The following is a 25,440-nucleotide window of genomic DNA, read 5'->3' as shown; positions in this document are numbered from 1 at the left end:
GCACGATGAAGAGCCCCCAAGTGCAAGGACAGCAACTATCATCCCTGCTCCACAAACCTTTTTTTCTGCCTTGTGATGTGTTTGCTCCAATTAATTCTCAGAAGCAAATCTTTAGAACTAGGATGACTGATACAATATCCCCTTAATGCTTTACAGCTAAAAGCTTCCCTCTCTCTTTTCTCTCTCTTGCTTGCCATGCTGCTGAAAGATCTTTCCTAATGGGGAGTTTCTTTGAGAAACTGAAACAAGAGCTTTCTAATGAACATCCATCTACAAGCGCTAACACTAACAACACACTCAGAAACCCAATCTCCGTCCTCCCTCTGTGAGCAGCCAAGCCTGCAGGCTCATTAAAATATTAAAGCCCAAGAACAAAGCATCACGTCTGAATCTTTCCAATCCTATCCCTTTATTTAACCAGGGAAGCCCACCAGCCATGACAATTAATGGGTCATAATTCACTGAGAGAGAGCAAGCGAGCTCCTGGATGATGGGGCACCCCCAATTTCAAACACAGACCGCGGAAAGAGGTTATGATTTATGCTAATGAATAGTATTAATTTTCTGAAAAGTGCATGAGGTTGTGATGAACCGTCACAGAACATAACAAATCATAGTATAGATTTATATTAAAAACCAATACTCCTTATGGTAGGAAAAATGCATGCTGCATAGTGGTTTGTGATCTTCTATGGGAATGTATCATTTATAATCCCAAAGAGAGTGTGGTCGCCTTCTCCCCCCTGCCCCCACAGCAGCTCCTTTAGCAAGGACACATTCACTGACAGAAAAAAAGAAACAAAGAATCATTTAAAAAATCCTTCTCAAAATGAGTATTTTTTATAACAATGACAAATTTCAAACAACCAAGTGTGTACCCTTGAAATCTTTTCTGAAACTTTTGACAAATGAGGATCACCACTACTGAGAGCCTTTCTGTGACTCTCTTGGCCATTTATACAGTTTTGTGGGGGGAGAATGCTTCAAAAATTCAACTCCCAGGGTTCAAATCCCAGACTCCACCCCGAGTGCCAGTATAGTCTTTCTAGGCACATCTGTTTTTCTTACAGGTAAAATACAACTCTGGGTTCTGAGGGATGGACTGAAGACTGAATCAGAACATTTGTGGATGAAGCTTTGTCATCTTTACTCCTGCTCCTCACAGTGATTCTGTGCATCCTTACGGTTAAGAAGTGGGGACAGGATGCCTGGCAGTCAGTCCAAAGGAAATGTGGCGGACATTATACTGCTCATCTTCCTAACATATCCTTTCCCCCATGTTTTATTCCTTGACCTTCTTAGGAAATCTTCACTGCATCTAAGAACCAGAGGCCAATTCCTCCCTGGGGGTGCCCACCCCATGCCACACATTTTCTTTCTTAAATCTGTTCCTTTGGGAGCTGGCAGCAGAAAAAGCAGCACATGTGAGCTGTGTTAGAAGTATTCCTAGACCACAGCTGAGGTCTGCAGCCTGCAGGCCTGCATCTGCCTCCTCTCAAAGCTCTGATCTTCACACCCATCAACTTTTACCTTGGACCTTTTCTCCAGGGGCTTGCCCGGGCTTTAGAGATCAGGATCCTTCTCAGCCAGATGGACCCATTTTCTTGTGCATCCAGTCAATTTCCTTAAGGAAATGCATCAGACCTGCCCCATTCCCTCCCAGCCACATACGATGTCTGCATATCTTAGAACTCTCCCACATCACACCCCATGTGTTAACGTCTGGCTCCCTAAGCTCTTTCTTCATTCAAAATGCTCCTTAGATCCTGTTTCCTTCATGAGAGGGCTCCCCCGCTCCCGCCCCCTGCTCCCGCCCCCTCCTCCCTCCCATTTAACCAAAAGGTTCACAGGAGATCTCCTCCCCACATAGAAGTAACTGCTTATGACTGTCTCTTCACTCACCAAATCTGCGTTACAGCTTCTGCTGCTGCTGCTGACAGGGCTGAGGTCAAGAATGTCTGACACATCGCCAGCCCGGCTAGGAGGACCACTATGTTTTAGACTATTTTCAGAAGACACAAATCCCTTAAAAAGCGATAACTGTCAGTGATGGGGGAGTGATGTATGGGGAAGGTAAGCCATGGGGTGGCTTAGCAAAATGAAAGGGAAGAGGAAAAATCTCAAATTTCAATAAATATATATGATATGCTCATAAAATAAATCCCGATGAAACCCACTGTTTCAAATGCTTTGCAAAGTGTCTGTTTACTTTTCAGAATACATTCTGGCAAAAAGTAAGGCAAAGATTTGATGCTTTCCCCTGAAAAAGGAATTGTTTCAAGAATTCCTTAAAAAAAGAACGAGCACTTGAATGCTTTAAAGGTTTACTTAAGCATATATATATATATATATATATATATATATATATATATAACATACATGCTTACATATAACCTGGTTTACATATGCAATATGATTTACATATAATATATAAAATATATATAATATATAAACACACACGTACAAACTTGTAAGCACACCAGTCATTCAATTGATGAGATTATAGTTTTTCAGCAGATAAAGACTGTGGCTGAGCTGAGAGCCTGATTCATGAATTTCTTGCCTGCCATTACCACTGTGCACAGTCAAACCCCTTTGCTTCCCAGGAACCTTCAGTTTCTAAGGCAACATGAAAGCAAAAAGACTCAAGCACGTAATAACAACTAAAGCAATCCATTTTGTGCCAGATGCTCTGAAGGACCAAAGTATAAGATCCTCATCATCAAGAGCGTACAGTCTAGCTCCTGAGGGCAGGCAGGTCCCATGTATCTGGTTCAATACTGAATGCCCAAGGGCTGACATATGGTAAATGCACAATAAATAATGTATTCATTGAAAAAATATGGAAGAACAAATGGAAGCTAAGATATACACAGATACATTTAAGTCAAATTATGTGCTATAGGCCATTTGCAGATTATAGGCATGTAAGAATTCTGTAGACAGGACCATCTAGTGTTGGGCCAGGGGTGTGGGGGAAGAGACAGGATTTCTAAGACATCACTCTAGGGCATGATGGGTGTTTCTGGAGAGCAAGGACCAGTGCAGAGCTCTTGACCGATTCTCTCTGGAAGGATCTGAGAGTATGGCGGTTTTCTACAATCCCTTCCTATCTAAAATGCAAGGCAGTTAGCCCCTCCAGAACCACTAAGAAAAACACTGCTGCTTCAGAGAACTTATTCTCAGCTAAGCTCTGATCAAAGCCCATTCTACCACATTATCTTGATTTAATCACTGCACACGTACATAACATGCAAAACAGATGAAGACCCGCTGTGCCAAACAACAGGAGACACGAAAGGAAAAGCCCCCTTTCTTTGCACACTTTTCAGTTCTCACTGCATCACATTAAAGCATAAATCTGGTTTTGTGAAATGCAATTTTTTTTTCTAAATTGAGCTTTGCATGGATAAGCCATGACGTTAAGGAGAATGAAGAGAAACTCAATGGACATGCAGGCTTGCAAACGTCACATAGAGTCTAACTCTATGCCAACCATGTGCCTACAGTGGAGGCTGCTCCAGAGACAGTCACCTGAGACCACTGCTCACAAAGGTGGCGATCTGGTAACCCTACCTTGCCCCAGGAGGCTGAGAACCAATATGTGAGGAAGAAACTAACTATACAAAATCTGTATTTAGTGCTACAGATGGTCTCCTGACAATTTATGAGAATTCAAAATGTAAATGAAAATAAAATGGGGTGAATTTCTTAGTAACACCACTTTTTTTTTTTTGAGTAGAAGACCGTGTGTCCTACCTATGTTGTTAAAACCAAGTCAGTAACCACAGACCTAAAACATAGACAAATCATAACTGTTTTTGAAGCTAGGTCATTCATATTGGGATTTTATTACCTCAAGATTACTGAGAGACCTTAATAAGCCAACTACACATTATAACTATGCCCTGAATATTTTGTAACATTTAGTAATACACGTATCCTGTTTTGACTTAGGAAGTATAAAAAAAAAAAGAATAATTATGGTGGTGACTACTGGCTAATTTCAAATTATTAACTGGCTACCCATGGTGGGGGTAACATACATTGAAATAACATTTATCTTCTAACCAAAAGGAGCAGAGTTACAACCCATACCACACAGGTAAGGTTGTTTTTGTCAAATGCTACCTAAACAAAGAGCAGCAATAGGCATCATTTCATAATATCTGCTGGTTTCCAAAACAAAAACCAAAGAAGACTTAACAGTGCTTCGTGTCCTGTCTAGGCCAGAGAAAAGAGCCAGGCCAGTTTCCTTTCAGAGCCAGGCTACTGGAAGGCAGGGCAGTCACCCTGCTGCTGTCCTGAGAGGGAGAAGCCATATCCTCCTCTCTCTATCAGGAGATGGTGGCTGAGGGCTGCTTCCTGGAAGTTAGTGCTGTGACTTGGCTGCTCACTGCAGGGCCTCCCCTGAATGTAAGAGAGAATTAACTCCTATGGTTTTCCCCAGTGAGTCATTTCCAAGCAAGACAATAGATGGGATGACTCTGAATCAAAATATAGAGACAATGTGAAATAAAACAGTTAACCTGCCTAAAATGAATTGATCGGACATCAGAATGTTTTTATCTTCTGATTACCTATCAAGTATAATCCAAGTTTTTAAAAAAGTTATTCACTACACCACACTCTAATACTTCCCCCGGGGAAAACTTTGAATCAATCTAATAACCTAAATTAGACATTAATATTTAGTAATCTAAATTAGATCTCAAATAACCTCAATTAGACATTTCAACTTCATATTCATTATTGTAGCAACTATTTATAATACAGTCCTTATGAGTGATATTCTGTAATTTTTTTTTTTTAAGATTTTATTTATTTACTCATGAGAGACACACACACACACACACACAGAGGCAGAGACACAGGCAGAGGGAGAAGCAGGCTCCATACAGGGAGCCCGACCCGAGACTCAATCCTGGGTCTCCAGGATCACGCTCCGGGCCAAAGGCTGCGCTAAACTGCTGAGCCACCCGGGCTGCCCGATATCCTGTAATGTTTTAATCCATACTAGGAATCCATGCTGTACAAAACAAAAACAATAACCTAGCACAATGCATTTAAAGCATAAACTAGCCACTGAGGAGTTCACAGATCATAATATATAATTTTCTCTGACAGACCAGAACATCACACGTGTGATCTCAGGTCCAGATTCCTCTGTTGACTATCACTGCATTACCAGGTCTTGGGGTGCTTGAGAAATCTGACGGAGGCAGTGGGTGCTCCAACAACTTCTGACCCTCGAGCCAGAAGCACCCGTACACTTTCGAATGTGTACTCTTTTCAGTTCTCACTGCATCACATTAAAGCATAAATCTGGTTTTGTGAAATGCAATTTTTTTCTAAATTGAGCTTTGCATAGATAAGCCATGATGTTAAGGAGAATGAAGAGAAACTCAATGGACATGCAGGCTTGCAAACGTTACATAGAGTCTAACTCTATGCCAACCATGTGCCTACAGTGGAGGCACATTCCACATGTGTGGAGGCACATTCTCCTCCTCACAGGAGAGAGAATCCATAGGAAGCCAGTAGCTGAGGTGTTTAGGGATCACGGTGTAGGGGGGGACCAGAACTGCACTCCCAACCTCACTAAAAATGCCCCATTTCTTCTCCTACCCACTCCTGCATCTCAGGACATTCAGTGACTTCTTATGCGTTCCTTTAAAGTTGTCCAAAATTAACCTAGAAGAATGGCCAGATTGCTGAGGGGCTCCCTGGATGCTTGATGCAGTCAGTGAAAATGTACAGGAGAAACAGGAGGCCTGGTTCTCCTGAGGGAAGGGATACAGGTGGAGGTAAGTGATTGAAAGATAAGCCAGATCACCATATAAATAGGAGCAGCTCAGTTAAGTGGTAGCTGAATGCAAAGTATCTTGTTGACACAGGATAAAAAGAGATCAGAAGAAGACCTGGACAGGAATGACCCATGTCTGTGTCCAAATGACTGAGTTGGGCACACTCCCCTTTAGCCAGGCATGATGACAGTGCTTCTAAGTTAAGTGTCAGCTTAGATCCAGAGCCATTTCTATTTACTACTAGGTACATAAAAATCTAAGTATCTAATATTTCTGCAAACTTATGGCGGGTATCATGCATCTGAGAATAGGACCCTGGTCTCCTGTAATAGGACAGTGCAAATCCAGCCAATACGGCAGAGACAGGAGACTCACCCCCATGTTCTACCTGTGGAGCAAACTGTAGAGCAAAATAATTCATAAATGAATAGACGCTACTTTTTTCCATGGAGGATTGCTTTTATTTTTCCTTTTCTTTCAAAGTTTCATCAGAGCACTATTGTAAGTACGTGGCTAATTTCAATTGAAAACATACATATATAGACGATACGTGGTGACTGCTTATTTTCCCGATGACACAGAAAAACATACACAGATGATCAAACTTGAGACCTTTACCTGAGACTGCTTTGAGCTACTGGATGGTGGACCTAGGGTGATTTTTCACTTTCTGCATTTTTCAGAATTTTCTACAATAAACATTAAATGCTTTTGTGATAAGACAGAACAGAATCTTTCATGTACAATTTCAAGAACAAACGATACCACGTTCCTGAGCAATCTTTAGAAATTCTGGTTTTAAAAAGAAGCACTTAAAATAGGTAAAACCTGTAGATGTTTTAACTTTTTTGCTGCAATTCCTTAGGAAGCAACTAAAGTGATTATGATTGAAACTGTGGCCTACTTAACAAATCAGCTCCCGAGTTCACAAAACCCTAGTAGATTACTGTACAGCTAGTTTATTTGAATAAGTGAGAAAATATGGGATGGATACAGTTTAGGCCTAATCACTGCACTGCAAAAATCTGGAAATTGGCTAACATTTCAGGGGATCTGAATTCTAGTTCTAGGAGCAGGTTTACCCTAGCAGTTGGCACCAAAAATCACGTCCTACCACAGAATGGGTTTATTTGCAAGCCAGTGTTCTATATTAAGCCCACTCTGAGTTTACTACATTTTGGAAAACATGCACTTTTCCCATAAAATGCTTCTATTTTCATTTTAATTAAATGTCCAAGGCTGCAGGGAAGAGGAACAGTCTGTCTGTAAATCAGTCCGAAAATTATCAATGAGGAGGACTCTGCAGGCTTGGCTGTCACTGGTTGGGTTTTCTGGTTTCCTCCTGACAAAAGACAAACATTGCTCTGGATAAGCCCAGAGCCACGACCAGAACCTCATCATGCACTGGGGGCCTTCCTGTCTCTACGGGGCTAGAAGAGAGCATGAACACAGAAGCCCAAGGTTCCTTTCAGAAGCACCCTGTGCACAGGGGAATTAGAAACACTGCAGAAGCAGGACTTGAATTTGCATGTGCATATCATAAACAGACAGGATACCCCTCTCCTCTTACTTCCGTTGAATGCTACATTGCTGCCACAGCTTCTTAAGATCATCTCTCTAAGTGCCCCCAAAAGAAGAGTTTGTTATAAGAGGAATAAACAGAAGCACGGCCCACAATAGGCACAGGCAGTGTCGACCCTGAGAAATACTTGGAAAAAGTTTCCTTTTTGTGGATAGCACTTTACTGCCCCCTTTTGCACTTTCCCATCAGAACAAGATTCTGCACAAACTTTCTCTGAAACCAGAGCGAGAGTAGGGTGTAGCTACAGGGTGTCAGCTGTATCCAGAATCAGGTCACCAGATACCACTGCTTAGAGTGGCAGGTAATTACCTGAAAACTTGAAGCCAGGGCACCACCATCTTCGGAGTGGCTCTAAGAAATAAGGTCATAATTGGAGACTTTAACTGACATTTTCTGCTTTAATTCGAAAGTGTACGGGTGCTGGTTTGCACAGGTGCCCCTTCTTTCACACTCTTCACAAACAAATATCTGCAACATGAACCTGATTTATTCAAGGGAAAGAAAAGGGGCATAAAAGCAGGGTATAGAATCTGAGACCATTAACGTGTTATAAATCTGAGAACTAGGGGGTGTAGGGGGGGGTGCGTTTCAAGCTTCACACCAATGACAAGCAAACTCTTCCACAAAAAGAAAGATGAGAAGCACAGAAATTCAGAATGCACTGTGAGCAGATGGGTGCTCAAACCAGTTTAGCAACTTTGCAAGGTGAGGCGCGACAGTATTTGTGCCTCTTCACCCAGGCATACATTTGAAGAAGGTATTAAACTCCAGTCTAAAGGGAAGTTTTATTTATAAAATCCTAATCTGCAGAGCCAGAGGCCTCACTCTGGCCAATGACCTCGACTTGCAATTGACAGTCTGCGTGTAGCTGCTGTGTACACTTGTATTTAAACTTAATCCATTTCCTTGTCATTCTATAATTACTGTACGAGTCAAAATAATATTAAGTTTCACAGCCTACAACGCTGCACAACTGAATGAAAACTGACTCCTTTTGATGTTAATCTTTTTTTTTTTTTTATTTGCGACATAATGCTCAAACATTGTTGGCTTAAGCAAGTTTTATTGTAAAATGCTCAGAGACAATATTCTCAGTAGTTTTAAATTTTCATTGCCACTGTGGTCCATGGAAAACAACACAAGTTCTTTAAGTTTTATCTGTTCTGCTGTAAAAACAAAACAAAACAAAAAACAAAAACCCCTCCAATTCACAGAACAGCCTACAGCAAGCTGAGGTTGAAACAGATAGCTTCAAACACTGGTCATGAGGAGCGCCGAGTGCTCTACAGAACTGTTGAATCACGACGACAGTGTACACCTGAAACCAATGACACTGATAACTATACCAGAATTAAATAAAAAACTTAAAAGAGCTTTGCATCTGTAAGTCAGATGTTCAGTGCATGATGTACATATAGCACTATTTTCTTTGCACAGGTTCACAGAGACTAGGTGTTCTTTGCTATGCAATTAAAAACAAAAAACAGAGGTTTTTATTTACGGAACCGATCTAAGCAACCCTCTTTCCCCTCAACACTTCCAAAGTGAAGTTCATTGCCACATAAGGCCAAACCGGGGGCTTAAAGAAGAAGGCTGGGGTGCTAGAGGCGAAGTGGGACGGCAAGAGCGAAGTGAGCCACTTGGGCCAATTCCATCATGCTGGCTCATCCACGCTGGCCCCATTATCAAAACAGATATTTCATAACCCGTGGAGGCTAGAGACGCTGCGAACTTCTTTCCCAACTCTGAGTTGTTTGCACCTGTATGGTCTTGTTCCCAGCCATGCTTTTAGCAAGAGTCTATAAAGGAAGGTGGAACTCTTGTTATTTATAGGTGAGGCACCAGAGAAAGGTGGCTTTCATATAGCAGGAAATGCAAGGGGCACTTCCAGCTGGTTCTCTGTTGTTTCAGATAGAAATGAGCAGATCCCATTTGCTCATCTGCCTGAGTGGGAACATCACAGGGCTGAAAGGCACACGTAACTCACAAAGGGAGTGGGCTGGCACGCTTACACGCTGGAGGGAATGGCACTGTGATCTCCATGCACAGCAACGTCACACTAGAGTTTGGGCGTCTCTTTTCTAGCCAGTCTTCCCATTCCTTTCATTCCTATCATCACATTTTTTTTTTTTTAATTCCAAAGAATCTTGCCAGTTTAGAAAAACAATTCAGCCATGTTTTATGGGTGAATGAAACCTCTCCCCTTTGGTGGGGAAGCCAGCACTGAAATAAAGAGGCACACTACAGGGGTCCAATTCCTGCTCCTCAGGCAGGTGTAGATCCCTGGGAAGGAGCCTGAGTGCTCCCTGCTGGACTCCAAGGTCCCCAGACCTTGCACACAATAGGTGGTCCGTGGATGTTAGTGCACTTATAGAATGAACACTTTGATAGGTAAGGTTGAAGAAGAGACCAAACTGTTAGTTCTCTCCTGATATAAGAACAGATTCTCCCTGCCAGTTGAGGATACATCTGCCAACATAGTTTACAAGGCTGTGTGCAATCCCTTTATAACCAACCACCTAATCGCCTGCATCCCCCACATTTCCTTCTGGCTCAGGGACGGGACTGCTGTGGGCATAGGACAGAAGACATTATTCTGCACCTCTCATGGCTTTGGGACAGCCCAGAGAGTAGGGAATAGGAGAAGGACGAAAATTAAGGAGGCTATACAACAGCCAGGTCAGCCCTGCTGACATCACAAGAGTCAAACCTAGAGACTTCCACAGAGATTGCCCCAAAGCTGTATCTTATAAAAATGTGCATGGTGTACCACTGTAACTGTGGACAGTATAGCTCCTGCTCGGTCACCAGAAGCAGCTTTGATAGTTTCACCAAAACGCAAAAATGCACAGAAATTAACACTCTTAAGTTATTCAAACAGGCTGCTACACAGATGTGGAGAAAATAGGAGGAATGCTGTGGGTCCTGAGCTCTAAAAAGAAGGAAGACCTGGTTGAGCCCTCCAGCTGGCTCCTTAGTCAACAGGTAAGCAGACACTGAGTCCCGGAGAAGATGCAAGCAGAGAGGCTCATTCTGGAGTCCAGAGAACCCCAGGCTGCCTGGCTTCCTAAAACAAACTGCTCCAAACTTGCAGAACATCAAAAGCCAGATGGGATATACTGAATGAATCCACAGGCAAGAAGCCAGAATCCCAGTTTGCTGTAGAAATAGGCCTGGACTTGATTTGAGTCTTCTCAGCTCTGACAAGCTGGAAGCTGGCAAAGATCCCAAAATCCAAAATAAAATGGCATTTAATTGTGACTAGACTCTAAAAAAGATGTCATACTATCTCCTTAGTTTGACACATGCTCAGCACCTAACCAAATGCAACTGTCCTCAAAAATCTGACCTTTCTTTCTCCCAAAGAAACGATCAAATATCTAAAAATTTAAAATGAAAATGTTAACAAAGGAATCATACTCAATAAATGCATTAATACTATATACCTTTATAACTGTCTAGTCCCCATGGGGTAAAACCTTGTTATCAAAGATTCAAAGGATCCATTTAAAATTGCATATTCATCATAGGAAAGGTTATAAATCACAATTGACAAGGAAAGGATAATACCTCAAGCCCCCCTTTTTTTTAAACCCACTTGCTTATGCACCGTTTTTGGTAAACCATATGCTTATTTTAGTTATTCGATTTCTAATTACTCCGTGCAATAGCATAAGAGAGAAAGGCAAAGAATTAAGAAGACGGCTCCTGGAAACAGAGTAATCAGGTTCAATCACAGACTGTACCACTGATTAGCTGTAGGACTTTGGACAAGTTAATTAATATGACTTGGTTTCCCCATTGATACTTCTGGAAACATAAAAGTACCTCCCTCAGATGGTATTTGTTAAAATGTTAGATCAGCAGCTGGCATACAGTAAGCTCTCTATATGACTTGCTAAATAGTGTCCACCAGGTGAGTAGGTTTCTATATAAGAAATAACATGTAACGTTAATACAAAAAATGCTACTATGCCGATCCCTACAGGCCGCATTCATATAACTATTCAACACCACAATCTCTCACCGTATCCCAACTATAACACACAAAGTGGATTCAGCCCAGGCTCTCCTCAGTCCATGGTGGAGAAACAGATCTCTCCAGTGTTATGTCACAAAGCATCGGGGGCAGTGAACAGAGCGAGAGCGTCCAATTTGTAGCAGAGGGGAAAAGAGAAAAGTGCTTCACCTAGCAGAGAACTCTTAAAGATTAAGTGTGGCAGCTGAACAAAATACAACACAACAAACTTTAAAAGGTGAACATGCCATGTTGTAATCTTTATTAACATGTCATTTTTATTTATTCTGCATCCGTATATGGTAGGCAAAATGAACCATAGCCAGGTGCACAGATATTTAATTTTATTAACAATAGCTGACATTTATTGCTTCACTACACCAAGCACGGAGCTAAACTCTTTTAATCCTGACCACAATTTTATTACTCTTTTATTCAATGCTGTTAGGTTACTGCCCCCATTTTAGAGATGGGACAAATAAGACCTAGGAAGTAGTCCTCCTAGTTACACAGTAAAAAAAAAAAAAAAAAACAAAAAAAAACAAAACAAAAAAACAAAACAAAACAAAAAACAAACAAAACAAAACAAAACAAAACAAAACAAAAACAGCGATGCTGGGATTGGCCTCAGCCAGATTTCAAAGCAGGTACTCTTCATCAAACTAAAATAGCACTTGCCTGGTCGTCTTTGCAAATCAAATTGCCTGACCTTTCCATTACCATCACGTGCATCTTAAAAACCAATTGGTACTGCTAATTCTCAAGAAAGGTAGCTGAGATCACTGGGTTAGCTATCCCACAGGATCCATCTGCCTCATTTGTGGGATCTGGCTTTTGAGCTATGCTCAGACGTATGAAATAATGTGGAAGCTTACCGACATGACATACACTTGATAGACACAGACTGCTCTTCGCTGAAATGTTACTACCTTGAGTTGCTTATTAATGTGCATTTCAGAGATCTAGTGTGATGGTAATTCCACCAGGCCTTCCCTGTCCCCACCTTAGGATTTAAGTCTCTTGAGGGTAGAGATTCTTCTTCTATCATCAGAGCCTAGTAACCGGCCTCACAATTAACAAATGCTTGTTGAATAAATCAATGCTTTATCTGCTGTCAATGACCTAGATGATCCCTTATGGCTTCCAACAAGGCAAGAATGGGGCAGAAAAAAGAGACCACAGACTTCTTCAGAGATCCCAAAAACAGCCTTACAGGTTGATGAGCTAATGCTGAGCTGTTAAAAAAAAAAAAAAAAGTTAATTTAGAGCAGTGGTTCTCAAGGTGTGGTTTCAGAGCAGTAGGCATCAGCTGAGAGCTTATCAGAAATGTCAATTTCAAGTCCCACCCAGACCTCAGGAATCCGGAACTGGGCGGGGGGTGGAGCCCACCAAAACCGTGTTTTAACAAGCCCTCCAGGTGATTCTGTGCCCTAAAGTTCTAGAGCCACTGATCTGGGCCAGGGAGATCTCTAGTAACTGGTGACAGGTTAACACACCATGGGTAGCCATAATTATACATCTAGATTGTATCTGTTCACCAGACTAATTTCTACTGGATGTTACCACTACCTAGTAGGAAGAGACTGGCAGAATGCAACAGCTCCTATCCCTGCTTTTTAGGGACAGGATGGCAATGATGGGGATTAAGCCTTGCATATGAATCATGACGGTGCAGTGTATAATGTTCTTTCTATACTCTAGGTATTTAACTAAAGTGCTGGGGGATTACAGAAAAAAGATTTAAAGAAATTATGTTTGATCTATGTCATAAAGAGGGCACTTATCTAGGGGAATCTGTAAACTTTATTAGACAGTCCATTATAATGAAGATTCATTTTCACCAGACAAGAGGGGACATGTGGCTTACAAGAGCTTATTTTCATCTAAAATGTACCCCAACTTTTGTCCTGGTTATGTGAAAACTGGCACTTTCTAACTTGTTTGGCAGGAAGATACATTCTGAGCTGGCCCTGAATATGATTGTCCCAGGCCCACTCATACGACAGTTCTGGTTCAGGCCAATGTTGTCAGGCTACAGTGAACCAGCTTAGCTCACAGGAAGAGCAAGAACCAAGATTCAGAAGCACTTCATCATGCTGTGCCTCAGGTCCTCAGCTGAAACAGAGGAGGCTGGAGAGATGCTGGAGAGGAAAAGGCACACTTGAGACACTGATAGGTCTCAAGAGGTTAGGTATCCTGCAGGGAGTGTGGCTGGGGAACATCAGGACAGTGGGCAGACAGTGGGTGTTGTACCTCACACACACACACACACACACACACACAGTAGGGCACTGCACCTCACGCACATGCCCCAAACTCCCAAAGAAACCAAGCCTTAGGACCATCCGTAATCACATTCCTCCAATACAAACACATTGACTCTCCTGGTTTCAAAGACGAGAGTAGCACTCATAATTATTCTGGGGTGATATGGAAGGAATCAGTACATAAAAAGCACAGGGTAATGCCTTCGAGGCAATAGGGACTTGCCCAGCCAAGTATTGGAAGACCTATATAACCAGGACTGTAATCAAAGGATGCAGCTGAATTTAAATTGAGAAAATATACTGGATTGTTTAATCACTTTATACAGGAAATATGAAGAATCTATAGTACTGAAGAAAACAAAGTTTTCAAAGCAAAGCAGATCACCAATGGTTCATCTCAAGCATCGTGAATGTCTGCCCACGTCTAAGTTGTTAAACCTTTACTTATCCATGCGTTTAGAGAAACAAAACAGCAAACTATGAATACTGCACTAAAATCCCTTTTCCTTCATATTCTGTGTAGAGAACTACCAAAGGCAGAAACAACTTTTCTTTAATGCAGCGTTCTCCTACTATGTTTTGTTTTGGGCTGTGTGCCTGTGTGTCCGAGTGTGTTTTAATCAGCAAGTATGGACTCACCAGCCACAAAATGCTGTGAACTAGAATTACATGTTTGAATTTATATAGGAAAAGTAAGAGAAAGAGCCACTACTGATTCTCTGAGGGCACAAGAGAAATAGGTTCACCCAGCATCCAGCGTACATGGAGAACACTTCACCGCCGATCATCTACTTTTTCCACTGGTGCCCCAGATCCAACCATCCTTATCTCCAGCACTTCTGCAGTACGTTTCCGCAGGTAGAACGAGAAGCTGAATGCTGCAGGATGGCTGTAAACAGGAGGCAGAGCTCCCCTGCTTCTTTCTCTAATCACTTTAACCCCGTTCCTAGTAGAAAGCGGGAGGCCAGGCCAATTCAGCTTCTTCTTTTGTCATTTGCCTGCCATAAATATGCACCAGTCTGCATTTGAAAAGCTGAAGGAGGCCGCAAGCTTGCTGGACATTTATCATGCTCTGTTCCCTGTTAACAAGCAAATACTTTAGCTGAATGGGCCATTAGCAATCATTGTCAAATGTAGAAAGCAAGGTGCTTGGATGTGACCAGCTTGTAAATTAGGGGGTGTCCCTTCTCTTTGGTGAATCTAGATCAGTGCTATGGATCTTTTGATACAGATTACTGAATCAGACTCAGAAGGAAGGTAACGTCGCAGGCACTGGATGTGGCTAGTGCATGTGCAATAATTTTTAAGTGTTTTTGGATCTATGAAAGCTACATAGTAACGAGCAGAAAAGCAGGCAACAAAGGCGCTAAGTCCTAGCACCAGAGGGTCCAGTCAGCAAGTCTACAGTATTAGGAACCAAATCAAACCAACGAGTCTGCAGGAGAATATTGAGGTTTTGGTGAAGATCTCACTCACTGAACAAGTTAGTCTAGAAAGGCCCCAAGTCACTGTAAAGAGAACAGCATGGAACTCCCATGGTCTACTCTATCAAGAAAGATCCTGGGGGTGTTTGTAGCGTTCAGTGTTGTCAATGTCTTAAAAGAGTTTCCAGGCTCTCCTAAAGAAACGCTGAGACTTTTTTTAAAATGCCAAATAGGAGGCAATAGAGCACATATTTCCTTTCTGGCTTGACCTGATGGCGGATGTCACTCCACATGTAACCCAATCGGGTTTCGATGGCTTGTTTTGCTTGATGACTAAAATGGAAAACGTGGAAGGCACAAACAAGTCTAGTTTATTCGAAAGGTTGTTGGAAGACAGGAGGCTAATCAGTAAGATTGAAGGGCACAGTAATTCTTTTTTTGCCTTTTTTTTTTTTTTTTTTTAAAGCGGAGGCCGGGCAGTGCTTACCTTCCACAATCCTGTCTTTACGTGACAAGCACCCAACCCATCCCACTCAAAAGTTAAGACTCACATTTATGAGTAACGTATTATCTAAAGAGAGCCCATTGATTTGGTCATACTGCATTACTGCTGATTGGAAGAACAAAATCTCCCCCTCAACTTTATTTATTTTAGTATACATTCTTTTGCAGGGTGGGAAGGACAATCCTCGCAGAAGAGCTCTCTGGTGAGAGGACAGGTAACATTCAGCTTTGCTTCTCCCACGCGATGAGAGTGCTGGGTCTGAAGCATGACTACCAGCCAAAGGTCTCTTTCTCTCTCTCTTTGCATGTAGCTCCAGCCCTACCTTCCCAGCATGGCCCTGCCCAAAACCCAAAGAGATTAAGGCGAGGACCGCCAAGTGCAGTTAATCCTACAGAATGGTTGTCGCTGTCAGGCCAGGAGTTAAAAAGGAAAATCTTGCAGGCCTTAACAACCACAGTGATCTGAAGTTTTAATCAGCCCCCATATCTCAACCTCTAAAAAAAGGCAGCCAATGAAATCCACCTTTGCCATATTATCCGCCACCAATGAGCAAGAACTGAGCAGCTTTTCTTTCCCGCTTGAACCATCCTGGGCCACAAGTAGGGCTTTCATACTTTCTAATCCGAGTTTCCAAGTCTGTGTGGTTCTCACATAATAGCCAAAAGCCCGGAGCAAGGGCCTTCGCTCCTACCCCCTTTTCAGAGACGTGTCATTTCCAACATCAAGCTAATCTATATGTTGCCATGGCTTCCCCCCTTTATCTGCCTTTCCATCTTATGAACTGCATGGATTTACCGCATTATTTTTATCTGAAAGACAGAAAATGGTGGTTTTATTGCCATACAATCAGATTACTGGTGCAAGTTTCTCTATGCCTTTTTACCATACTTCAATCAAAAGGGATCAGTTTCTTTATACTCTGCCCTTGATTTACATTACATCTGTAAAGACGTAGTCTGGGTTGTAATCCCCTTATTAACTATGACCAGGGTTGATTTGCCTAAAAATAAAAGCAAATTGTGTCAGACCCTTTCACTTTGTTTTTGATTCGGAACTACAAAATGGATTACTAAGGAAATCTTCAGAGTTCACACGGCTGGCGTAGCCCTGAATTTAAAACAAGAATTAAACAAGTTAAACAGGGGGCCATGTCAATGGTTTACGTTTTCCATCATGGGAGAAGGGCTGAGTTGCTTATGTCTTTGTATTCTTTGGTTTTGCAGAGACAATGAAGCCACAGGAGTTTTTCCAAGCTGTTCGAACACTGTCCCATTCGCCATCCTCCCTTCTTTCCTTTTCTTCTACCCTGTCCCAGCCTCATGCTAATCCCACCCCTTAAAAAAAAAAAAAAAAAAGGGTAGTGTGTGTGTGTGGGGGGGGGGGGGAGCTCTTCTCTGAAAGAGCTAATTCCTGGCCAGAAGCTTATAGTTCTATGGGTTCTGCATATTTTAATCAAAATATTTTAAACAGTTGAACACTCCCATTTAGAGCTCTCCTCCGCTACACAAAAGCTGAGCTCATAAGCAAATCTATGTAGATGTATGATAAGTGACCTGAAAAACAGGCTCTTTATGTCAGCAGCTAAGGAAAGCAGAGATTAGGCAGACAGGAGTACCATTTTCATCATTATTTTTTTCTTACAAGAGCCCCGCTTTGTGTCTACTTTGTGGTGGAACAGTTTAAGAATAAAGTTTTCATAAAATGTTCAAGGAATAACCCTCCCTACAGGAAAAATTATGTCCCTTTCGTTGAGGGTCTACACTCCGTATTTCCTTTCTCTGCCACTCCCATTCCTATGACGCATCACTGCAGTCATGCTGGGATCTCAGACCGTCTCCCATCAGGCACACGCTCTGGGAAACATCACAGTACGGTAGATGCCACACTCAACCTCCTGGGAGCCACCCCCCCACCCCACCCCCGACCAAGTTGGTGGAAAGCAAAGGTAGCAAGGATTTAGTTGCTCCGACTGCAACGTCCCTCTGAGCATAATCACCACACTGATCCACCAACCAAAGGATCTCTCTCAGTAACTTTACTGACAAGAGGTTTTGCAATAAGTAATCAAAATATACTGATTATTCTTCAAGCTAACTCCATATGGAGAAACCATTCCAGTCTGTACTCTTTAGATGGTCTGGGGATGATGGCTAATTCACCTGTCCTAACACACTTTGGCCTAGACACCAGCCAGAAACGGTTCAAAATTTGCAGTCATTTGCATTTCTTTACGTCTGTAGGACAAGTGTCAACAGCTATGCTTTGTGAAAGATTTAGAACCAAGTACTTAACAAATCATCTTAACCTCCAGCTCCCGTTCCTGAGGCTTGAAGCTGTAATTGCCGAGGTTAAAAAGTGCAGTCCCTAGACACACGATTCCCAAATAAATTCTCTTCTCGCCTGAAAAGAGGGCGAACAAGCCTGTTGTGAGATATCGCTTTAGCTCCGTCTTTGTGCTCTCCCTGGCTCGGTTGTCCTCTGAAACAACGACAGTCCATTACCTCTAGTTTATCATCCTGACAAAATGTGAGGAATGTGGATGGGAAAGCAGTAACAATTCCACCCCTGGTGCTTTGTGCTTTTTTCTCTCTATATTAAAACCGACAAGATTAACCCAAACGCAAACTGTGGAGCATAGTTCAAGGGGCTATTCAATCAGTGTTGAATGTGCATTTGTTTACCTACAAAAATAAGAATTTCAGACACAATGGAAGGCAGGCTGGCTTATATATGGTGTTGAATGGGCTGTTTAAACAGCACTATCCATTGTAGTTTATTTTATCAATCTCTGACAGGTCCGTATTTATTCAGAGCCTAGCTGTGGTGGGGCCCACGTATTATAGGTTATCTGGATATTATCCAGCCATTCTTTTGTATCAAGTCAATCAATATCAGGAATTCCGTATTATGCAGGGAAAAAATGACATGGGAAAAGCAAAAACGCTTTGTTAACTAACTAGTATATGGTGTACAGGGAACAGTACCCCCAGACAGAAGAAATTAACGCTCCATTGAAATTTCCAGCAAAGTCAGTGCAATTCGTTGTAGAGCATCATACGAATACAGCCTTGCTCACTCGAAAATGGATTTTTTTCTTTAGAAGGGGCAACTATTCATCATGCTTGGAAAAATTGTTCTACTGAAATGTTAATTGGAAATGAAAGCCAGGCTTTGCTATTCTCTACTGAGTTGAAAAGTGGGGCGGGGGGGGGGGGAATAAAAAAGAAAACAGCTTCGGCAACCTAGGACTACAACTGAGGCAACACCACCGGAGCCTGTGGACGCGATATGAGTAATCCACCTCATAGGGTAGTTGCTAATGTTTCAGCACACAGAACTTCTTTTGATTGCTGCATCAACTCTCTGGGATGGGAGCAGCAGACAGTGTGATTAAAGTAGTTATGGAGACGGTGAATTTACAAAGGATTTTCTGGACGCTGCATCCAAACATCTGCTCCTGTTCCCTACATCGACCACCTGCTAAAAAAGCTGACCTCTGAATGAAACAAATCTAATTACTGATGGCTGCTTCATTACAAATGAATTGTTCCACAGTTCCTATGAACTGGTGTGAAACCTCAATTGCCTCTGATCACCCTCGTGCCACATCGTATTCACGGACTGCAACTTTTCCCTGGAAATAAATATGCAACTTCCCCAAATAAAGCAACCCCTTGGCACTAGGGGTTTTTATTCATTCTCCAACTTAGAAAAGGCTCTTTCATATCACTCCTCCAGGAAGAAATCTTTCTGATCTCTCAAGCTAGCATTCAGCTGCATACTTTCTTAAGTAGACCTTTTCCAGGGACAAATTATCCAGTCCTCCGCGCAAGTCATTATCATGAGAATTTTAAAAGAAATTCTACTCTTGAGGACCAGAGCAATCACAGCAACAGAAACCTCATCAGTGCAGGGAGGCAGGCGTCTCCAAAATGCAGGCCTCCAGCAGGTCTTCAAATCTGGGGCCGCCACACAGAAAAACGGAGGAATCCTGATCATCAGGATGGCAAGTAAAACATCACTCTCCCCCCGACCCGCCCCCCCCACACACACACCACAAATGCATTAGGAAAAGAAGATACTAACGTGGTGGGAACAGTTACGGCTCTACCTCTTCTTCCAAGTGGGTATTTCTAATCTTCCTCCTGATTACACACCTAGTAGTAAGTAGTTAACACAGAGATGCATATACTGAGTTGTGCAATGGACGGGTTAATGGGAATTTCTTCAAACAAGATTTAAATGTAAATATTAAATCCTGGCGGAAGGGGTGGGGGCAGGGAATCAGGCTCCCTAAACAATCCGTCAGCGAAAGTGTAAAGTGGAGCGGAGCAGACGGCCGGCGGGAAGAGGTGAGAGCGGGCGCCGCGAGCATTGCGCGTGGAAGAGTGACCTCTGTAGGCGCAAAGCGAACACTGGCTGGCCCCTCGCAGGCCCGCCAGCCCCGGAGCCCGGGAGCCCGGGAGCCGGAGCCCCGGAGTCCCGGAGCCCCGGAGCCCGGACGTGGGCTGCTGCGCGCAGGTCCAAGCCCCGCGCTTCCCCGCACCAGCTGGTGCCTCACAATTCCGCGTCGGCGTTAACGATGTCACTGCAACTACTTTTTCGGCAAATACAGATCTTACACCAAGGAAAAAGGCTAGTCCGTGCGAAACCGGGCTGCACGGAAGGAGGTCGCATTAAGTAACTTTCAAATCTGAGCGGTGGTGGAAAGTACCGTCCAGCATCATGCTAAGGCTGCATTTAATCCGATTCAAGACTGGGACGTGTCTTGCCCCTAGCACAGGGAATTCTCCGTAAAGCATGTTGGTGAATTTGAAATTTACAACTTTTTAAAGGATGGATATAAGTCTTTAATTAACATTTGACTTGTAAATCAATTCCCCGTCTCTTTGCTACTAAATCCATGGCCAACTTACTTGCCCTCTAAAATTAGGCCACTGATTTTCCTTCTGATCTCCAACGCTTACTCGAGGAGCCAGCCAATGCCTGCACACTTTTTCCAAGTCTCTCAAGTCTAAAATTCCACGAGTCCGTAAAATATTTTTGGACCTGGCTAAAACTGTATTCCAACAAGGAGCCAAGATGCAAAACTGAATGCACAGGTAACTAAATAGAAGCGACGGCCGTACACACTTAAGGATGAATCGCCTTTCCTAAATGTCCCCACGTATTGTCTGGGTAGCTCACGCCGAGAGTTGCTCTCCACAGACCTGGCTGTCCCCGGCTACCCTGTCTATAGGCGCGAGTCAGACCCAAGGCTCCCACTCCCGCCCAGGCTCCCCAGACGCCAGGCTCCAGTGGTTGCGCGGCCCGGGCGGGCCGTAAGCTTCTGCAAAAGCCGCGCTCAGAATCCAATGAACCATCTGGGCCGCACGGAGTTCAGCGCCACCGGGTCGAAGAGAGAGGCCGACGTGCAGAGCGCTCTCCGGGGCACCCCAAGGCCCGTGTCCCCGCCCGAGGTCTCCGGCGGGGCCGGCGGGCTCCCCGCGCACACTGGGGCGCCGAGGGCGGCCGCGGCCCCGGGCTCCCCCCCCCCCCCGGCCGCCTGCGGGTCGGGCCGCGCTCGGGCGCCCCTCGAGAGCGCAGCCCCGCGCCTCCCCGCCGCCGGCCCCGCTCGTGGCCCCGTTCTCCGTCCTCGAAAGGGAGGGAGGGAGGGAGGGAGGGAATCGCCCCCGGACACTCCCCGACAGGACACCCGGGCCGCCAGGGGCTTTTAATTAAGCGCCCAGAGCTCGCGGGGAAGGAAGGCGGGAGAGGGCGCCGCTTAGAGCCCGCGCTCCGGCCGGAAAGCTGGGCGCAGAGTTTCACCAGGAAAAACGTGGCGAGGGTGGGGGACGGGGAACCCGGGGCGGGGTGCGGGCCGGGGTGCGGGCCGGGGTGCGGGCCGGGCCGGGGGCCGGGGCGGGGGCGGGGGCCGGGGCCGGGCTCCAGAAACCGGCTCCGAGGCTCCGCGGCCCGGGCCTTCCTCCCCCCCGGCCGGCGCGACGGGCCCAGGCGGGGGCCGAGGGGCGCCGCGGACGCCACTTACTTGGAGTTCGAGGAATTCCAATAGATGGGCTCCAGAACTATCGACCTGGAAATCGCAGTTCTGCATAAAACCATCAAAACTCCCCAACAGTACTTCCACACGGAGTCCCTCCTCGCGGCCATGGCCGAGGCGCTCCCGGCTCCGCACGCCCCGGGCGACCCCAGTCCTCCGCGCAGGCGACGGGCGGACCGCACGCAGCTCCGGGGCGCGCCGAGCGGCTCCAGCCGTCGCCGGGGTCGGGGTCGGGGCCGGGGCCCTCCGGGCGCGGGGCCTCCGGGCGCGGGGCCTCAGGGCGCGGGGCGGGGGCGGGGGCGCACGCGCGGGGCGCGGCGGCGCGGCGGGCTCGGGGCTCCGGGGCGCCGCGCCGGACGCAGCTCTGGCCGCAGGCTCCCGTGCGACTCCAGGGTGCCGGGCGCGGGCGCGGGCGGCAGGGAGGGCGCGCGGCCGGGACACAAAGACCGGGAGACGCGTCGCGCGGGCGGCGGGCGCTGCGCTCCGAGCGGACCGCCGCGCACTATAGATCCAGGGGGGCGGGCAGCGGCCCGAGCGCGCGGGCGCCGCGTCGGCGCGGTTCCATGTCCCGGGGCGAGGGGCGCAGAGCGGCGAGGGGCGCCTCCAGGCGCGCGGGAGCCTCCTCGGTCTTCGCGGCTCCCGAGCCGAGGAGCGGGCGGGGGGGGCTCGGTCCCCGCCGCGGGCGCCGGACGCGCGCGGGCCTTTGTGTGCGGGGAGGGCGCCGGGACCCTCTGCGCGCGGCTGCTCGCTCCGGCCGGCGCCGCCGTCCCCGCCGAGGAGAGTCCGCGCGGCCGGCGCGCTGTCAGAGCACTATAAACGCGGGGCCCCGCCCCGTGCCGCGCCGCCCATTGGCCCGCCGCAGGGCAGCCGCACGCCGGTTGGGCGGCAGGCCCGTCCGTCACCCGCCCCCGCCCGACATTGGGCGCCGCGAGGCGGGGCGCCGGCTGACAGGTGAGCCCCGCCCCCGGCCCCGGCCCCGGCCCGGGCCCCGGGCGGTGGCGCGGGGGGGAGCTCGGTCCCGGCCGCCGCCGAAGGCGGGTGGGGGCGGGGGCGGGGGCGGGGCCGGGGGCGGCGGCGGCGGCCAGCGCGTGGCCCCGGCGCCCCTCCGGCAGCGGGGTGGGTGGGGGTGCCGTGCAGGACGGCCGGAAGGGCAGCGGGGACACGCGGGGCCGGCTGCGCCCGCGCCCGCGCCGGCCCGCGCCTGCACCGCCCGCCAAGCGCTCCGACTTCGGCAGAGGGACCCCGTCGAGGGCGAAACTTTCCCTGCGGAGCGGAAGGCGGCGGGCGTCCCCGCGGGTCCTCCTTTCCGAGCAGCGTCCCCTCCGCGAGGCTGGCTCACAGCCCGCACGCGCACCCCCGCGCTGCCCGCAGCCCAGCAGGCCTCGGAGCGAGGTGTTCGGCACCGGATTTCGGCTCCTGAGGGCGGCGGGGCCCGGACCGAAGTCAGCGGGCCGAGGGATGCCAGGCTCTGGCGGGGCTGCCGACACTGGGGCGCAGGCGTCCCGGCCCCGCGCCCGCGCCCGCCCCCGCCCCCCGCGCCTCCCGGAAGGCGGCACCCCCGCGCCCGCCGCGGGGCCTCCTGGCCTCCTCCTTAAGAAGCCCCGGAGACACGCTCTCACAGCCCCTAGCCCCAAGGTGACCGGGAGTCTGGGGGCGACGGTGACAAATAGCGCCCAAAGGCAGAGGTGGCAGGAATTCTTCACTTGGCTTCTCGGCAAGTGCGGCCCAGAGGACGCCTCGGACGAGCGCCACGCGACGGCGGCTTCCGCGGACCCACAGCGCCCACTAGCGGCCGGCCGGCCACGCCTGCGCCCAGAGCACCGCGGGAGGGCACCGCGGGAGCCCACCCGGGACCCAACCCGAGCCGGGAGCCCACCCGCGCCAGGTCCCGAGCAGAGCCTTCGGAGATGACGGACAGCGGAGAGCGTCTGGCAGGAACAAGTTGCTGCAACTGTTTGTACGTTTGCACAGTTCAGTTTGAAAAAAAAAAATAAAGCACGTCGTATACCTACAACATGCTTGGGAAAAACACACCAAACCAAACCTGTGCCCTCCAGGATTTAACGTTCAAATGCACTGAACCAGACAGTATTCCTACAAAGTGTATTTCTTTAGCTGAATTACCTAGCTAAACTTAATATTTGGTAAAATATCTCATTTAGATAACTTGTCTGTAGAACGTTTGAAGATTTTTATGGCTAAGTATTCCGTTGTGGAAATCTTAAACATAAGCTAATGCACGTTTCAACCGCGACTGTTAAGCCCACCCCACCAATTTGGCAGGACTGGTTTGCTGTGCTCACAAACAGTGAGGCACGGGAGGTACCCAATACATTCATACGAGTCCAGGTAAATCTTTGAGAAGAAAACAACTTCATTTTCCCTAATTGCTGGTTTAAAAATAAGCGGCCACTTTTAGGAAATAATTGTTTTAAAAGGCTCAGATTGCAAACCCGTTTGAAGTCAGGGACAGATTCCCAGGACAACACCAGGAAGGGGGGCAGGTGGCATTATTCAGAACTTTGTCGCAAGGGTAAAAAAAGGAGTGGCTTTTAATACGCCTAAAACATTTAAGGAATTCGTTTGAAATTTAATGTAAAGCTAACTTAATGAGGTTTTAAAAGAAATAAAATGGAGTATCTCAATACCGTGTTTCATATTTAGCAAACTTACTTTGTGAAGTTTAAGTTGTGACCTCTTAGCTCCTACATCCTCTAAGTAAGCTAGAGGAAATAAAGGAAATTTGCATTGTCTGAAAATAACTCGGCTTCCATTTTTAGTAAGTCAGATATTCACACACCCAAAGCTTTTTTACCTTGAGGAAAATGTAAATGTACATGCAAAAACTGCTTTTTTTTTTTTTAAACTGCTTCTTTTTAAACAAAGTGTCTATTTGATCAAAAAGTAAAATCCTACACAAGGATTCCTACTGTATTAACTACAGTGTGAATATTCATCAGCTTACTTCCAGTAAATAAGGATTAATTTATCTGTAAAAACTTGGTGAAAAACAGCAGCAACAACTTCAAGATGATAAAATGTTCCACTATTGTTTAGATAATTTCAGTTTGCCTGACCTGTGAACTAAGGAAAGAGGGAAGGAGCACCAACCACTCCAGTCCAAATACCGGTAACTTCAGACTCCCCCCAAACTTAACTAAGTCTGTTACAGAACTCTTACCAATAATGTAAAATCAACACATATTTTGTTGTTATAGGTGTATCTGTATTCTTAAAGCAAGCTCAAGAAATTGTGAAAATCTAAAAATATTTACAATATTGTAGTTATTGAAAAAAAAAATCCATATGAAATGGAACCACACAGTTCAAACCCACATTCAAGGGGCAACTGTAATTAAAAGCATCACCTCAAGCCATTTATGTCTACTACTGCAGGTATAATGCCAGGCAAAAACTGTTAACGTCAGCATGTACAAGACAAAGTTGAAATTTTAATGTGTGCCAAACCAAAACGAACCTATACATCAGTTGAATACGTGTTTGTTATTTGGACTTCATTTTTATGACTAAATTATCAGGAGAAATGTGGTAATTTCTAAAAATTCATAATTTTACCAGCACATCTTTAACCACACATTAAAATAATGGAGTTTCATTTCATTTCAGCTGAGCAAGTTACTTCAACTGTTTCTAAATTAAGGAAATTTCTAAAAGTCAGATTAATAAAAATTTGGGGAATTTCAGATAATAGTTGGTAGAAATATAAATTTGAATAAATGTATAATGAGGTAGCAAATGTAGTGAATTTCAGTTTAAAAAAATAAGATGGCAACCAA

General features: G+C 46.0%; 2 protein-coding genes across 2 annotated transcripts in view; one reads left to right on the top strand and one right to left on the bottom strand.

The window, feature by feature from the left end:
• The window catches only part of EFNB2 (ephrin B2), a 45,241-nt gene extending 22,780 nt beyond the window's left edge, over window positions 1-22,461 (bottom strand). The window contains exon 1 of the mRNA XM_041731111.1: window positions 21,632-22,461. Within this exon, the coding sequence (XP_041587045.1) occupies window positions 21,632-21,753 (122 nt within the window). The 5' untranslated portion in view covers window positions 21,754-22,461. The remainder of the gene's footprint in view (window positions 1-21,631) is intronic.
• On the top strand, window positions 21,752-23,554 carry LOC121477179 (basic salivary proline-rich protein 2-like). The gene is made up of 3 exons (XM_041731405.1): window positions 21,752-21,925; window positions 22,158-22,532; window positions 22,781-23,554. Exons 1-3 carry the CDS (start codon window positions 21,752-21,754, stop codon window positions 23,552-23,554), a joined length of 1,323 nt encoding a protein of 440 aa, XP_041587339.1.
• Window positions 23,555-25,440: the final 1,886 nt, after the last annotated feature.

This window comes from Vulpes lagopus, chromosome 16 (assembly GCF_018345385.1).
Source record: "Vulpes lagopus strain Blue_001 chromosome 16, ASM1834538v1, whole genome shotgun sequence".
Lineage (NCBI taxonomy): Eukaryota > Metazoa > Chordata > Mammalia > Carnivora > Canidae > Vulpes > Vulpes lagopus.
Note: the sequence above shows the minus strand (reverse complement) of the source record. Positions and strands in the feature narration are given on the sequence as shown.

Coding starts and splice junctions, on each gene's coding strand:
- LOC121477179 (XM_041731405.1), top strand. CDS start 21,752: ATGGCCGAGGCGCTCCCGGCTCCGCACGCCCCGGGCGACCCCAGTCCT. Junction 21,926..22,157: donor CGGGCGCGGGGCCTCAGGGC/GCGGGGCGGGGG, acceptor CTATAGATCCAG/GGGGGCGGGCAGCGGCCCGA. Junction 22,533..22,780: donor GCACGCCGGTTGGGCGGCAG/GCCCGTCCGTCA, acceptor GGTGCCGTGCAG/GACGGCCGGAAGGGCAGCGG.